This window comes from Castor canadensis, chromosome 9, assembly GCF_047511655.1.
Source record: "Castor canadensis chromosome 9, mCasCan1.hap1v2, whole genome shotgun sequence".
NCBI lineage: Eukaryota > Metazoa > Chordata > Mammalia > Rodentia > Castoridae > Castor > Castor canadensis.
This window is the reverse complement of record NC_133394.1, coordinates 45,070,403-45,086,322: the sequence shown is the minus strand read 5'-3', so window position 1 is coordinate 45,086,322 and position 15,920 is coordinate 45,070,403. Positions and strand designations below refer to the sequence as shown.

The 15,920-nt window shown below is 42.7% G+C and overlaps 1 protein-coding gene across 11 annotated transcripts in view; it reads right to left on the bottom strand.

Annotated features, from left to right (window-relative positions):
* Alpk1 (alpha kinase 1) overlaps nucleotides 1-15,920 on the bottom strand; it is a 123,886-nt gene that overhangs the window by 45,629 nt on the left and 62,337 nt on the right. For all 11 annotated transcript variants that reach the window (XM_074041548.1, XM_074041550.1, XM_074041549.1 and 8 more), the window contains 2 exons: nucleotides 15,141-15,371; nucleotides 9,923-10,077 (listed from right to left, as the gene is read on the bottom strand). In XM_074041548.1, coding sequence (XP_073897649.1) covers nucleotides 9,923-10,077; nucleotides 15,141-15,261 — 276 coding nt within the window. In that variant the 5' untranslated portion in view covers nucleotides 15,262-15,371. The remainder of the gene's footprint in view (nucleotides 1-9,922; nucleotides 10,078-15,140; nucleotides 15,372-15,920) is intronic.

The following is a 15,920-nucleotide window of genomic DNA, read 5'->3' as shown; positions in this document are numbered from 1 at the left end:
GATCCCGAGACTCTGCCCCGGGTGTCCTTTCCAGGACCCAGGCAGAGGGAGTAGCCCTATCTTGTTTATTAAGTGAAAGAAAACTTCTAATAATGAGTTTGAGGCCAGCCAGGACTATACAGTGAGACACTGTCTCAAAAAAGAAAAGAAAAGAAACTTTCCTCTTGCTGAATCATACCACAGCTTAGAAATCTGCTTGGACCCGGTTATGTCGCTTTCACTCTTTTTTTTTTTTTTCTTCTTCAGTGCTAGTGATTGGACCCAAGGCTCTAGGGTCCTGCACATGCTAGCTCAGTGCTGTACCACTGAGCTACATCCCCAGTCCTTTTTTTTAAAAGGCAGATTCTTGCTATGTAGTCTAGGCTGGCCTCCGACTCTTGATCCTCTTGCCTCAGCCTCCCACATGATGGGAGTATAGGTCTGTGCCACTCACATCTCACTGACTTAGTAAGACAGATCACGTGACCAAGTCTGATAATATCATGGGGAAGGAATATTCCTTTCAGAGAAGGCATTTGTGTCGAATGACATCAGCGATTATGTAATATAATCTACCTCATTCCTTTAATTGTCACATCCCTAGAAGCTGCTTTTCTCTAGCACCTTCTACGCATGCTTCCTCTCTCCACTTCCCTCATGCCTGACATTTATGTAGTCTTCACATGACTATTCTTCACTCAGCAGTTCAGTTTAGTTCCAAGACACAGGACCTCCTCACTCTAAGTATGATATACAGCAAATAAAATTCTTTTCATGCTGAGTATACTACTCAAGAGGCAGAGGGAAGAGACTGGTTCAAGGCCCACTGGGTAGAAGTATGAGACCCTATTTGAAAACCAAATGAAAAGCAAAAAGGCTGGGGTGTGGCTCGAGTGATAGAATGACTACCTAGAAAGTATATGGCCCTGAGTTCAATCCCCAGTGCTGCCAAAAAATTTAAAATCTTTACTTGTTATCTTGTTTCTTTATCAGTAAGCATTTTAGGCATTTACTCAAATGGCTTCCATTTCTGAGAGACATGTGACCATAATCCCCCTGGTCTCTGCCCAGTCTGTCATATGTGTGGGCCACAGACAGGACAATCTCATTTCTATGCCACCACAATGCAAGACAAACACAGTGTTTTCCAAATAACACACATATCTTTTCATTAACACATTAGTTCACTCAAGAATGTTTATTGAAGATTAGTTAGGTGTCAAAGATATAAAGGTAACCACAGACAAGGCCCTGTGTTCCTAGAGACCATAGTGAAGAGACAGAGATAAAATATGCCCTATGAACAAATATCAACTGTAACTTGGAAATGTTCTAAAGGAGGTACATCATAGTGCTTTAATTTAGTCATATAGATCAGAGAGTTCCCTGAAGAACAGACCTCGGGTGAGATACGAGAGACACACAGAAACTAATCAGACAAAGAAGGGAGAGGAGAGTGTCTTGGGAATGCAGAATGGCCATGTGCCTGGAAGAACTGTGGTAAGAGTGTGGTCTGAAAAGGGGAACATGGTCAGAGAGTAGGGCAGGTGCAGTAAGGGGATGGGCTGTACCCACCAGGGCATGTGAGCTTTGTTACACAGCTGGGAATTCCTGGCTTATTGGGGTCACGAGACTAAGTTTCTCATTTATAGAAATCACTGTGCACAGGAGAAAGGATGTGGAGGAGTGGACCAGAGTAGACCTGGGTGACTCCTCAGGAAGCAGTGGCAGGTGCTCACATAAGCCTGGACAAGGGTAGACATGTGGTTTGACTGTGTTCCCTAAAGTTCATGTATTGGAAACTTAATCTCCAGTGCAGCAAGCTAGGAGATAGAGCCTAGTGGAGGTGATTTGCCCTCATGAGGAGTCAATGTCATTACTGTGGGAGTGGGTTAGTTATGGTGAGAATGGATTTGTTTTAAGAACCAGTTGGGACCTCTTTTGCTCTCTTTCCCTCTTCCCCTTCCACATTCTGCCAAGGGATGGCATAGCATGAAGGCTCTCATTATATGTTTGCACCATGTTTTTGGATTTCCCAGCCTCCAGAACTGTAAGCCAAATCAGTCTCTGTTCTTTATAAAATATCCAGTCCCAGGCATTTTGTTATAGAAGCACAAAACAGATTAAGACAGATAGTGATGGTGGAAGTGAATTGGAGGGATATTTAGAAATCAAAACCAACTGGGCTTGGTGATGGTATAGATATGGTAGGCAAAGGAGAGGAAGGTGACAAGAATGAGTCCAAAGTTTTCAGTTTGTGCTAGCAAATGACTTCTGATGCCATTCAGTGGGCCCTGGAAGAGGACAGTATATGGGAGGTAAGACATCCACAAGGAGAAACCAAGAGGCACACACCAGCAACTCTTCTTGTGCTCTGAGTCTCAGGTAATAGTATCACTGCTCTTCACAGCTGAAGGTGAACACCTGTCAACAGTACTTACTCCACACATGCAGCTGGTCATGATGTACTGTTTTGTTTTACCTCTAGTTGAGGAGCTTACCTATACCTTGGCACATTTTGTGCATATTTTATTTTTTGTAGTTTTGGGGATGGGGTGGTCAAACCCAGGACCTCACATGCACTGGGTAAGCATTCTACCACTAAGCTACAATTCCAGCCTGTATCCACTCTACTTCTAACTGTGCATTCCTCCAATGAGAAGAACCTGTTGAAATATCTGACCATTGAAGCAACTTCAGAGCTCAGTCATTTGGTTGGAGTAAGGTCCTTTCTGAGTCCACCTTTTAGATTTCAGATCATGGGGAGGGGTGTTGGGTCCTGAATCAGTCAGAGCAACAATAGAGACCATCAGGGGCCTCTGAGCAATGGCTACTACTAACCACAGGTATCTCAACATCTTCAAAGCCAGCCTTGTCCTACAGGTGTGCTCTGAATAGAAAGAACGGAGAACCATTGAGAGATAAGGAGGACAAGTCATGACCTTGATTAAGTTATTTAACTTCTCTGAGCATTAATTTTCTTAACTGCAAAGAGGGGAAAAATGACACTTTAAGAGATGTGAAAATTGGAAGACTGTATATATTAAGCACCTCTCACAAATTAGATAGTCAATATATGAAAAGAACTATTTAGGTATGCAAGTTTTTGGTGAGGGTTGCCCTCCCATTTCGTTCTTATAGACGCTTTTCCACGATACCACCTGGGTCTCCTGTTTCTTTTGTATTTCTAGCACATGGTGACACCCAGTGAAGTTTTTCTGAATAGATGAATGAATATATATAGTTTCCATTTGCTTTGGATATTTTGCATACTAATGAAAAAAAGTTTCAGCTATTAAAGTCCCAAATCTCATAGATGGAGATGAGAAAATGAGTTCCTAAAGAATTATAATCCAAATGTTCCCTGCTATGGGTTTCTAATTCCTTATTGCTAGTATAAGAACTGGCACCAGGAATAAATGAGTTGTATTAGTTTTAAGAATATCTTTTCAATAAGACCTATTTCATCATAGATGGAATTTCACTGTTCTCATGGACAGTGTCTCACTCTTTTACCTAATCCTCACACCACGTAACTGTCTTTATTTAGCTTCACATTTCATTTTCTAATAAGCTCACACTTTGGTTTCTTTTGCTGAAGACCCTCCTCCACCCTCTCAGTTTCCAAGTTGGTCATCCTGACATTTTAAAAAAAATTTTTATTTTATTCATATGTGCATACATTGTTTGGGTCATTTCTACCCCTTCCCCCACCCCCTACTATACCCCCCACCCCCTTCCTCTTCCCCCCCTACCCCCTTGCTACCTGGCAGAAACTATTTTGTCCTTATCTCTAATTTTGTTGAAGAGAGAGGATAAGCAATAATAGGAAGGAACAAGGGTTTTTGCTAGTTGAGATAAGGATAGCTATACAGGGAGTTGACTCACATTGATTTCCTGTGCATGTGTGTTACCTTCTAAGTTAATTCTTCTTGATTTAACCTTTTCTCTAGTTCCTGGTCCCCTTCTCCTATTGGCCTCAGTTGCTTTAAAGTATCTGCTTTAGTTTCTCTGCTTGAGGGCAACAAATGCTATCTAGTTTTTTAGGTGTCTTACCTATCCTCATATCTCCCTTGTGTGCTCTTGCCTTATCATGTGATCAAAGTCCAATCCCCTTGTTGTGTTTGCCCTTGATCTAATGTCCGCATATGAGGGAGGGCATACTATTTTTGGTCTTTTGGGCCAGGCTAACCTCACTCAGAATGATGTTCTCCAATTCCATCCATTTACCAGCGAATGATAACATTTCGTTCTTCTTCTTGGCTACATAAAATTCCATTGTGTATAAATACCACATTTTCTTGATCCATTCGTCAGTAGTGGGCCATCTTGGCTGTTTCCATAACTTGGCTATTGTGAATAGTGCCGCAATAAACATGGGTGTGCAGGTGCCTCTGGAGTAACCTGAGTCACATTCTTTTGGGTATATCCCCAAGAGTGGTATTTCTGGATCATATGGTAGATCAATGTTAGATTTTTAAGTAGCCTCCAATTTTTTTTCCAGTGTGGTTGTACTAGTTTACATTCCCACCAGCAGTGTAAGAGGGTTCCTTTTTCCCCTGAATCCTTGCCAACACCTGTTGTTAGTGGTGTTGCTAATGATGGCTATTCTAACAGGGATGAGGTGGAATCTTAGTGTGGTTTTAATTTGCATTTCCTTTATTACTGGAGAGCATCCTAGACATTTTTAAAGCATTTCCCTGAAATTTTGCAATGACCTCTTACATTTATTCATGTTTAACTATGTTTTCATTTTTGTCCCTTTAATATCTTACAAAGTTCAAAAACAGGTGCATGCCATTAATCCCAGCCACATGGAAAGCAGAGATCAAAGGAGCTCAGTTTGAGACCAGTCCAGGCAAAGAGTTAGCGAGATTCATCCGCTAACACATCTTTATGTGTCTGTAAACCCAGCTATGCGAGAGGTGGAGGTAGGAGGATCCTAATCTGAAGCTGGTCCCAGATAAAAATGTGAGCCCCTATCTGAGAAATAAACTAGAAAAGGGGGCTAGAGGTGTGACTGAAGTACTCAAGTGGTAAAGTGATTAGAAGCCCTGAATTCAATCCCTAGTTCCCCTCTCTCCAAATAAATCAAAGGCACCAAGGTTATCTGAAAAAACATCGTAGAAAAAATATTTTAGAAACTAAATTTATCAAATATTTATCCACAAAGGCTTTTTCACTCTAGATAGAACAAAGCAATAACTAAACACTTAATTTGGGGGGGGGGGTTGTGTCTTTCTTCAAATCGCTCTTAGGTAGCACAGATATTTTAAAAAATATTCATGGCGTAAAAGATACCAGATCGTCCTTTTTCTGGAGTACAAAAGGAAATGGGGAAAAAAAATTATCAACCTGAGCCTGTTTCATCTCCCCAGACTGTGCTTTTGTGTCAAGCCATGACCATCAGCTTGTATGTCTGTGAAGAGGAGCTACCAGAAAGTCAGATCCTTCTCTGGTCCCTGGAACAACAGGTGGGGAGGGGCCAGTCCCCCACCAGCATCAGGAGCCCAGGCCTGGGCAGGGAATTTCAGAATCAGAGTCTCCAATATCTGAACTCCCAACTGCCATAGACATGCAAATCTTGGCACTCAAACCCTTTCTTTCCTTTTTGAAGCTTTATTTTCAGATTTCCTTTTGATTGCATAGAAATGGTTCCTTTTAGAAAAGTGAAAGTTACTGAAAGAGTTCCTGAAGGTGGCATCCGCATTGAGAATGGCACCCTTCCTCCCTGGCAGCTCCCAAGCAAGGACCAATTTTTCTAGTAAGCGCTCTGCTGCTGAAGCCTGCTACCCAGAAACCAATGCTAAATGCCTTCAATACTTTCTGAAAAATCCATCAAAGGTTTTGCTGAATGATATTTATAAGGGTCTTACTGTTCTCTTTCAAAAACCGAAATGCACTTGAAAAAAGTTGCCCAAGCTTTTCATCTTTCCCTCTCAGAGTGTAAACATTGTTTTGAGTGAAAAGAGCTGAAGGAGTGCTTACTTTCCCTTGAAATTTTATTTTTAAATAAGAGAGGGAGAAAATCCTTTTTCTGACTAATACTAATAATACAGGTCAAAGTGTCAGGCGATATACAATTAAATGAAAAACAAAAAAGCTTCCCCCTCTTTTTCCCACAGCACAATGGCACTGGAATATAAATTACCAATGAAGATGAAATAATACTTCAAAGCCCAAAGGACAGAACAGCACAGTGTTTACAAAGTATTTTCCATGGCACGATGAGACATTAAAGATGATGGTAACCCATGGACTTCAGGGTGCCGCTGAATAGACCAAAGCTAGCGTGAGGTAGGATTTTAGGTCCTCATAGCCTGTGACCCTGTGATAGCCTTTGTTTTACAAGGGCAGCTGCAGTTATCAACAGATGTTTCAGCAATAAATAATTGGTATCATCTCAGAAAAGACCCATCTACCTGGGGAGAGGGTATAATACCCAAAACACTGCCTGGCTATTACAGGCACATTAATCTCCCATCTCTCCAGGTTTCTTGGGGAGCGTACTGCAGGTGTTTTTTCTGGGAGAGCGCGGACAAACTCTCTCAAGTCAGCAAGCTTTGTGTGCAGTGTAAAGGAGCTTGGCCCCTACCATAAATTTCTGTCTGTGGCCACACACCAAAGGAAAAACGATTGGCGAGTGGGGAGGAGGGAAGAGGAGGGAAGGAGAGAGGCAGGGAGGGAAGGCGGGTGAAGGGGGAGCAAGTGGAGAACAGAAAGCAAAGCACGAAACACATAAATATTTGTCTTGATCAAGTTCAGCTGAGAAATACCTTTATTCTCAACAACTCAGAAACTGTGCAAAAGAATCATTTATGACTTGCTTTGTCTTAAGCGGTTTATGCTTAACTTTGATCTGTTCGTGGGATTGACAGAAAAATACCATATTTACACTCAAAGCACAATGCTAACTTTAAAAATGGAAGGCAACCTTTTTATGAGAAGGATTCTTTTCAAGGTTAAAACAATCATGGACGTTATGAACAAGTGTAAGGAAAAATAAGGACTGAAAAGACAGACTTTCACTATTTTTGATGTAAGAGTGAAATTTCACAATTGATTGGTTATTAAAAATGCAACTGTTCAGTTTCAGAAAACTGCCATATATTGAAACTGACAGCATACGGGGACATAAAGAAATCACAGAATTTATTGAGCTACTTTTAGCATGTTAAGATATTGAGAGCAGTAAGAGTTGGTGAGAGCCAGGTCCATGGGGCACTATAGTTCTCCATATTTACAAAATAGAGTGCTTTAACTGTTGTGTTCTTGGGATTAGGCACAATGGGAATGCATCCTAAAAGTCTTAGGAGGTGTGGTTGCTTAATTTACAGCTTGCTGCATAAGCTAAAGGAGTCGATGTTCAGTTCCAAAGCTCCAGATTAAATCCATTAGGGACTACAGGAGGCCCGATGGATTGATATTTAGCCCCGCCTCTGAGTGGCTTCTTAACTTCTCTGTGCCTCTGTTTCCACAGTTGTGAAATCCATGGCGTATAGAAAGACACAGTGAAAAGAAGGATAACTGTGTTTTTAAAACTTTAAGACAACTGGTCAACTCTAAGTAGCTAGTCTCCCAGCTCACATTAACCTCCCAATGCAGCAAGGCTTGAACTTTTAAAAACATAGGCTTCAGTTTTCCCATTGATGTCACTGCCAGCTTGGGATGCAGGGAGGAGACCTGGTGTGTTGCAGGAAGGAGAGGAGAAAACTGCTGTGTCACTCCATCTGCACCTCTTCTGCTCTCAGCTTCCTTGGAAGGCTCACAAAGATCTTGTCTGCCCCTAGCCAGATCACACAAGGAATCTCTGAGCAGGGAAGCAAGCATTGGCTTTTCCAGAATGGTTCTTTCTGTCTAGGCAACAGTTCCCAGAAGTGATCTCTTTCCTGCCTGGTCCCTCACAGTCTTCTCACTCAGTTCTCCTTTTCTCTCACCCTGCACCTTCTGCACTCGCATCCTTGTTGGGGCTCTCTGCTTTTCCCTCTCTCTCTCTTCTCTTCAGAGTAGGAGCTCTCAAACTTCAGTCTGTATCAGAATCACATGGAGAGTTTGTCTAATATTGAGTAGTGGACCGCCACCTCTAGGATCTTTGACTCAGTAAAGGGTTTTGATTGGGCTCATGAATTTGAATCTCTACAAGTTTCCAATGCAATGCTGACACTGTTGTTGGGAGGACTCACTGTAAAAGCCACTATTTTAGAGGTGTTCTGACCAATATAATAGCAGCCCCTGCCACATGGGGGCGATTTATGTAAAAATTCATTTCAAACCAATGAAACTACAAATTCAGGTCTTCAGTTACATTTGCCATTTCAAGTGCTCAAGAGCCACATGTGACTGGTGGCTGCCACATTGAACAGCACAAAGATGGAACACTTCCATAGCCTCAAAATGCTCTACGAGACAGGTGGCAGCTTGCTTTAGAGTAAAGGAGTATCAGAGCCCCCACTTGCATTTCAGGTTCTTCACCTGGGGCTTCCTGATGGGGAGCTGCAATCAGACAGAGGAAGAGATGAAAACTCACAGTTCTGCAACTTACTCATCATAGTCTGCCACTGGGCAAATTTCTCTCTCTGCGCCTTAATTTCCTCATTTGTAAAATGAAGATGACATCTGGCATGGTGGTACACATCTTTAATCCCAGTACTGGAAAGGCTGAGGCAAAAGGATTGTGAGTTTGAGGCCAGCCTGGTTATGTAGTAAGTTCTAGGCCAGCCTAAGCTACATAGTGATATTATGTTAAAAAAAAAAAAAGATAACGCTAAATACTCACCATAGGGTTATTTTGACAATTAAATGAGATGATACGTGTGTAAGCACTTTGTAAACTTAGCGATATGCAAATTACAGTTATTATTTCATTCTACCTCCACTTCTCCACTAGTACCAACCCCACCATTTAAAACCGCTGGTTTACCAATGCATTCTTTCCAAGTATTTGCTTCCTTTTGCCTGATAATCCCTAGTCTGCTAAACTTGCTTTGTTTTCTGGGGGAAAAAAAAAGGGGGAGGTTTTACTATTTTTAGTAATTCCCTAAAGGTGCTGTTTTGTGTCTGTAGATTAAAGGATCTTTTCCTAGATTTTCACTTAAATAGGCAAAGACAATGTCTATACATTTATTTAGCATGACCCTAAAACCCAATCCCAGGTAAACAGTTAGGTAAAAATTTGGGGATATTGTCATTGTTCTATGCATGATCTCCACAAAAATATATTCTATATAAGAAAAGACACATCTAGTAGTTAATAGATTTCCTTGGCAATCATCTGAGACCATGAGGGTAAAAAGCGACACTACCAGAAAGGCAAATGGCACTCCTTGTGATATCCCTAGAACCGAAGCCTGAATCCCTAGTCCTAATCTGGGTTCCTCTGCTGTTGTTCAAGTTTCCTCCTGCCTGGGGTAGAGGTATCAATTCAATTAAATTCTAATTAATTAGTTGGGTAATAAGCATGTCATTGACTTTGACTTGATGCTTCCTGAACAGTCTTAATCAGAAGGAGTTACAGGAGTCAACAGGATGCCAAGTGGGCCTGGGGAAGAGACGTGCCAGGCTTCAGTGGCATTGATGAGACAGTGGTGACTCTTATTTTTAAGCTACCTAACTTTTGGAAAATGTCATTTAAAAGCAAAAGTGTTCTGAGGCACATTGGAATCAAAACTACTTCTTTGGCCCACCAAAGACACGTAAATATTTGAGGGTGACAGGTTTTACATGGAACTCACCAACCACCCTTCTTTACTTTTACTAGATTTGTCTTTCCAACACAAGATCTTAAGGTGATGCTTTTCAAATAGCTTTTCCCCCCACATCAGTCAACCTGGCAGAGCTGACCATAAGGGTAGGGCTGTCTTGGGCTTCAAAGAAATTTAATCTATTAGTCTACTTAAAGTCTGAATGCCTCACTCAGAGGGACAGGTGGCGTGGCTCTCCCTACCAGTAACTGCTGTAGCCCGGCGCCAATCACATCTTGCAGGTTTGTTTTGTCCTCTGGGCTCATTGCTTGTTTGTACTGCCACTTCTCAGGCACGAAGGGCCACTTCATTTCCTTTGCCTCCTGGATCAGCGTCCTTAACTCGCTGGGGAGGGAAGCTGAAAAGGTCAGAGTTCAGGTTAGGAAATGGCAGACAAAGAAAAGGCTGTTGAGCTCCCCGTGTTATGATGAAGCACCTCAGTGGCAAAAAAACCTTTCCCTGCCTCTCGCTGCTGGCCTAAGAGGCTGGTTAAGACTCAAAGAATAATAGCGAGGAGATATCTGTCAGGGGTGGCCCTGGTGTACTGTGCCCTACAGGTAAATTGGGGTAGTCAGGCATTAAGAAAGGTTTTTAGCAGGAAGCAAAGCACTTCAGTGACTAGCTCTGCATGAAGAATCAGAGAAAGGAATGAAGGAAATATTATTTTCTCTGTAAAATGAGAAAGGGACTGGAATAATGGAATGGCATTTGGGACCTGTGGCAGCTGGACAATGGAGAGTATCCCTTCATTCAGCCTCTTCTTGCTCCTCTAACACCTCACTTCATGTCATCCTTTCACTTCGGGCTACATTTGAATATAGACAATAAATACGACCACCACAAATGGACGTGAAATGATATCAATTAGCTGTGAAATGCCCTGTTACACACTTAGTAGCTACGTAAAACCTCTCAACGAGCACCAAACCTACTTAAGAGTGGTGCACAGACTCCTAGCCAAGCTTCAGAAGCCTCCAAAGCTCGGACCACTGAAAGTTTTTTCTTACATTTGCCATCACCCTACTGGACTTGATTAGAGCTGTTTATAGTCCTGGTTATTCTACTTGGTGAGATTGCTCAAAACTTTGGCTGCATAAACTTCTAATGTTTGACTCAGATGCTGCCCCACTTTCTGTGTCAGACTGAATGTAACATATGCTGCGTGCACAGTGAGACCCTCCTAATACTGATCGAAGTTTAATTTATGAAATACATGTCACCTTCAGGGTTCCGAGTAAGGGATTGTGGACCTGTCTACGTGATCGCCAGCTACAAATCTCTTTATATTTGTGTCAAGCATCTCACACTGAGTGTAAACAAAAGTGAATTCACCAGCTCTTTTCTAAATCTATTTCCGTCTGTAGTCTCCATTGATGAATGGAGCCACCATTCACTGTATCATCCAAATCCAAAGCCCAGGCAGCCTAAGTGTTTTGCTCTCTTCCTCCTTGAACCTAGTTGGTTATTAACTCCCCTGGCTCCAAAAACACATTTCTTTTTAGTCCCTTTCAGTAATTTTTACCTGACTTACTGCTTCTAATCTCATGCTATTCACTCCACCTTCCACATTGCCCATCCCCTTTCTTTCTAACCAGGTGAACCGGGACACTGCCTTTCTCCTCCTCCTCCTCCTCTTCCTCCTCCTTCTTCTCCTTCTTGGAGGCACTGGAGTTTGAACTCAGGGCATTGAGCTTGTTAGGCAGGTGCTCTACCACTTGAGCCACTCCTCTAGCCCTTTTTGCTCTGGTTACTTTGGAGATAGGGAGTCTCTTTATGCCCAGGCCAGCCTGGACATCAATCCATCCTTTTTATGCCTCCAACTGTCATTGGGATGACTGGTGCATGCCACCATGCCCAGCTTTTTTTCCACTGAGATGGGGTCTTGCCAACTTTTTTGCTCAGGCGGTCCTGAATCTCCCATCCTCTTGATCTCAGTCTCCCAAGTATCTTGGGATGACAGGTGTGTTCCACTGTGCCCAACTATTGGTTGAGATATCATCTGGAAAACTCCATGCCTCGGCTGGCCAGGAACAGTGATCCTCCCAATTTCAGCCTCCTAAGTAGCTAAGATGACAGGTGTGAGCCACCAGCACCTGGTTACATAGAATTCTTTAATTCTTTAGTTTTGCACAGCCTGCTCTGTTTGTGTTGCCCTCCCCCAATGCCTTGGTACTCAAACTCAATCTCACTGCCTCAGCATTCAGTGTAAACATTGCCACTTCTTGTCACCCTGCTGTGACCTCACAGTGGAACTGAAATGCCCCCTCTGTGTGCTCCCAAACCCACAGGCACATGCTGCTTTCAGTCTTATCCCACTACTCTATAGGTGCATCTGCCTGTACTGGGCTGGGGGCTTCCTGAAGACCGGTATCATTTCTCTTGTGAATCATATCATGATGAGTAAAACACTATCGTGGTTAAAAGACACGATTAGTCTTATATCTACCTGCAGCATGCTAAAGAGAGCAAATGAGATATGACAGAGAGAACAAAAAAACAAAAAGAAGAGAAGAAAGACATCCAACTTTGCTTCGGTCCTCAATGCCTTTTTGCGAACTTGTCACTGCAGTTTCCAGGCAGGGAAGGACTTCTCAACACTGAGGGACCATTGTATGGACCACACCAATGAATGATCAGTTTTGGTGAGTAGGGATGACCCACAGTGTCATACTAAAATTATTACCCCAACACACTCAGCAGCCCAGAACTCCTGAAGACCCATTCTTCAATAGTCTCCCTCAGAGTCAGGGCCCTGGCATTAGGAACCTGTGTGGTCAGATTCTGCTGCAAAGCTTGGCTTTCTTAATATCACTGACAGTATTTCAACTTCTGAAAATTTTCCCAATATATGCACAGAGCAACCTTCTTCAAGGTCGTTTGTAAATAGTCATGAGCAGGATGCCCGTCCAATTCTGTTTGCTCAGGACAGTCCTGTGTGTGTCTGAGTGTACTTACTGATAGTGCACATTTTCACTCAGAAGTGTCCCAGTTTGGTAAATTATTTGGACTCCATGAATGAACATGAAGTAGTCTCATGACAACAGAAATGTGATTTCTGGGTTCATAGAATTTCATCTTACTTTGGACTGAATAGTTCAAACTTCAAATTTCTTCATAATAATGGAGAACTTTTTTTTTTAAATAAGATCTCACTATATATCCCAGGTTGGCCTCCAATTCATGATCTTCCTGCCTCAGACTCCTGAGTACTGGGATTGAGATTGCAGATGTGCAAACCACCATCCTGGCAGAGAAAGCTTATTTATTTATTTTGGCAGTACTGGGGTTGGAATCAGGGCCTCACACTGAGCCACTGAGCCACTCCACCAGACCTTTTTTGTGAAGGGTTTTTCAAGATAGGGTCTCATAAACTATTTGCCTGGGCTGGCATGGAACTTAGATCCTCCTGATCTCTGCCTCCTGAATAGCTGGGATTACAGGCATGAGCCACTGGTGCCCGGTGAAAGCTTATTCTTTACAAGTCAGTTTTGCTTCCTCCACACCTCCTTTCCCCTACAGGTCATTGCAGACCATCAACAGTCTGTGGAACACACCCAAAGAAAAGATGCCTATAAAATATGTTTTAAAAACTGTATTCCTGTTTGCATTTCTGTTCTTTCTCCATCTTCAGGGCGCTTGTTCTCTAGGTAACAAGGATAATTTCTGAAGGAGAAGGATGGGGTTGAGATAAGGCAGAAAAAGAATAAAAACCAATGTCTCTGTTCCAGAATTTGCCAGCTTGCTCTGCTTCCTTAAGCGATCTTGTACTAATGCCTTTCTTTGGGAGCCCAGGCAGTGACAGGTGACAACATAGGTGATCCCCTTCTAGGGCTGCTGAGAAAGCACCTGCTGGGCAAGAACTTTGGCCAATCACGTCTCAGGGCTCACACGGTAGTGGGCCAGGCAGAGGGCTGCAGGGATAGGCCATATGTGGGGACCACCATGGCTTGCATAGGAGGGCTCCTCCCTCACTGGGCCCTCACAGCCACCATCTCTGCCTCTGATCGCTGACTTTCCCAAGCAGCTCACCTGAAGGACCTTGTCTAATTTAGTGATTTTACAGCCATGACTTGCCTTATCTGAAACTAAATTGATTATTTCTCCTATTCTGTGGCACTTGGGAAGAAAAAGAAGAAAATACTACCCAACTGGGAGCTCAGAGTCTTCACTAGGAGGAACATAAAGCTTAAAGGATTTTGGGATGAGGAGACAAAGGGTGTGATATAGTAAGAGAAAACAAGAGAAACTTCTGTGAAAACAACCCAACCCAACACACTGTCCTGGGGAAAATGAGGACGCAACAGAGCTTACTGGGTAAAAGTCTCAAGCCTGCCATTCTTTGACAAGGCATGGGTGATCTCAGGCTGGCATGCACACAGCTAGCAAGCAAAGTTGCACATTGGTGTACTTGACTAGTGAAGAAAGGACACATGAAGCTAAGTTAGGGAACTGATGCACAAATAACAGGTTAGGAACCATAAAAGTGTCCCTATGAAAACATATGTGTCTATATACATGAACGGGATGGGGGATAAACTCTCCTAGAACCTTTTCCCCTTCCGTCATGAACAACTACAACAAAAGAGACGAGGAGTGTACATTTTATTGGGGATTCTTCTATTTATACAAAATAGCCAAGAAAGATATTAAAATATTAATAGCAGAAGAAAAATATTTTTAAGAAATGCAATCTTATAGAAATGGGGGGAAACTTATGTGAACGATTCAAAAGAAATCTAAATAAAATGGGTTGCCTGTCCAAAACAAAAGGCTAAAGGAGAAATAAGAACTATTCTAACTCTCTAGATTTTGTGATAGAAATTTCCCAAACTATGACTTATCTATAAGTTTGAATAGCACAAACTACGAAATGAACAAAAAGCCAAGCACTTAAACTCTGATCATGATGTAATCAGTGTTTATTGAGAAGAGTGGATTATTTTTTTTACAAATAGCATGAGGAAAATACTGGTGACCAAAGAAAGAGAGGTGGGATTGGCGAGATGACATATTTGTGCAAAGTGTAGAAGTCTATGGAAGTTGATGAGGCACAAAATTCTCAGTTGGAAAAAAAGTATGTTCCACCATTCACAAGTTGCTTCAATTTTTTAATAATTGAAATTAACGTGCACCAGCCAACTTGGACCCTTTGTTCTTCTTGAACTAAACTGTTTCTTGTGGCCTCCTGTCTACTGAAGCCTAAAATTAGAACTGACAGCAATTCAGGGCAACAAAGTGGGCGTTCTCCCCTACCCCTCCGCCTGCAGCCCAAGTCCCATTCATGCCCCAGAAATCCACTCATCTCTCGGTGGTCAACTGCCAAGAGAAGAAAAATAGGGCAGAGATGAGAACGTGTCGTTGGGGCAGGGAGAGGGAGTGAACCTGTGGGCTCACCCCTGGTGCTTCCCATCAGATCCTCACCTCTGCACCGCTGGTCCTCACTCTTGTCCTCCTCTGACACATCTGGTGCCTCCAACAAGAGCTGGTCCAGCACTTGCTTGCATTCTTGCAGCAGTGCAGCTACGGCTTTTTGATTATTCATGACGATTACCCTCTTTCCACGATGAATCGAGTGTCCCTGGGTCTTTGGTGATCAATTATGAGGAGAAGACATTGATTCTCAATAAAGGAGCCCCTTGAAGGCCGAAGTACCTGGTGAACAAAAGAGACAGAAAGATGATTAACTGAAGCATCATCAATTATCTGTAAGACTCAAGCAGGGAGGGATAATAGGGCAAACACATGAAAATACATGACAGCCCCCGAGGACGTTATTAGAGGACTGTGTGAAATGATAGCAGGGCCTTGCCTAGATGGGCAACACCTCGAAGGCATTGAGTGCAGAAGGGAGAGGGTCCTGGTGTAGATCCCAGTTACCCGCGGTGACATCAGTAAAATCACAGCGGCCAAGTGAGATGAATATGCCCCATGATTTATGTATTGTCTGCATACTTCATATCAGTGTCTTTGGAACCCGGTGGCACCACCCTTCCTGCCTTTCTGGAAGTCTACAGGAGGCATCTGGTGAACAGTTTTAATATTCACACACAAGCACACAGTAATATGAAGTTTACCACTCTCACCCATTGCTGATTTCCCCTGAGTGGTATTCTCCTTGGTATTTAGCATGATAATAATTTGGACCAAGATAGGCAATGACAGATGCCAAATTTAAAGCTCTTCACTGCCAGGCACATTGCC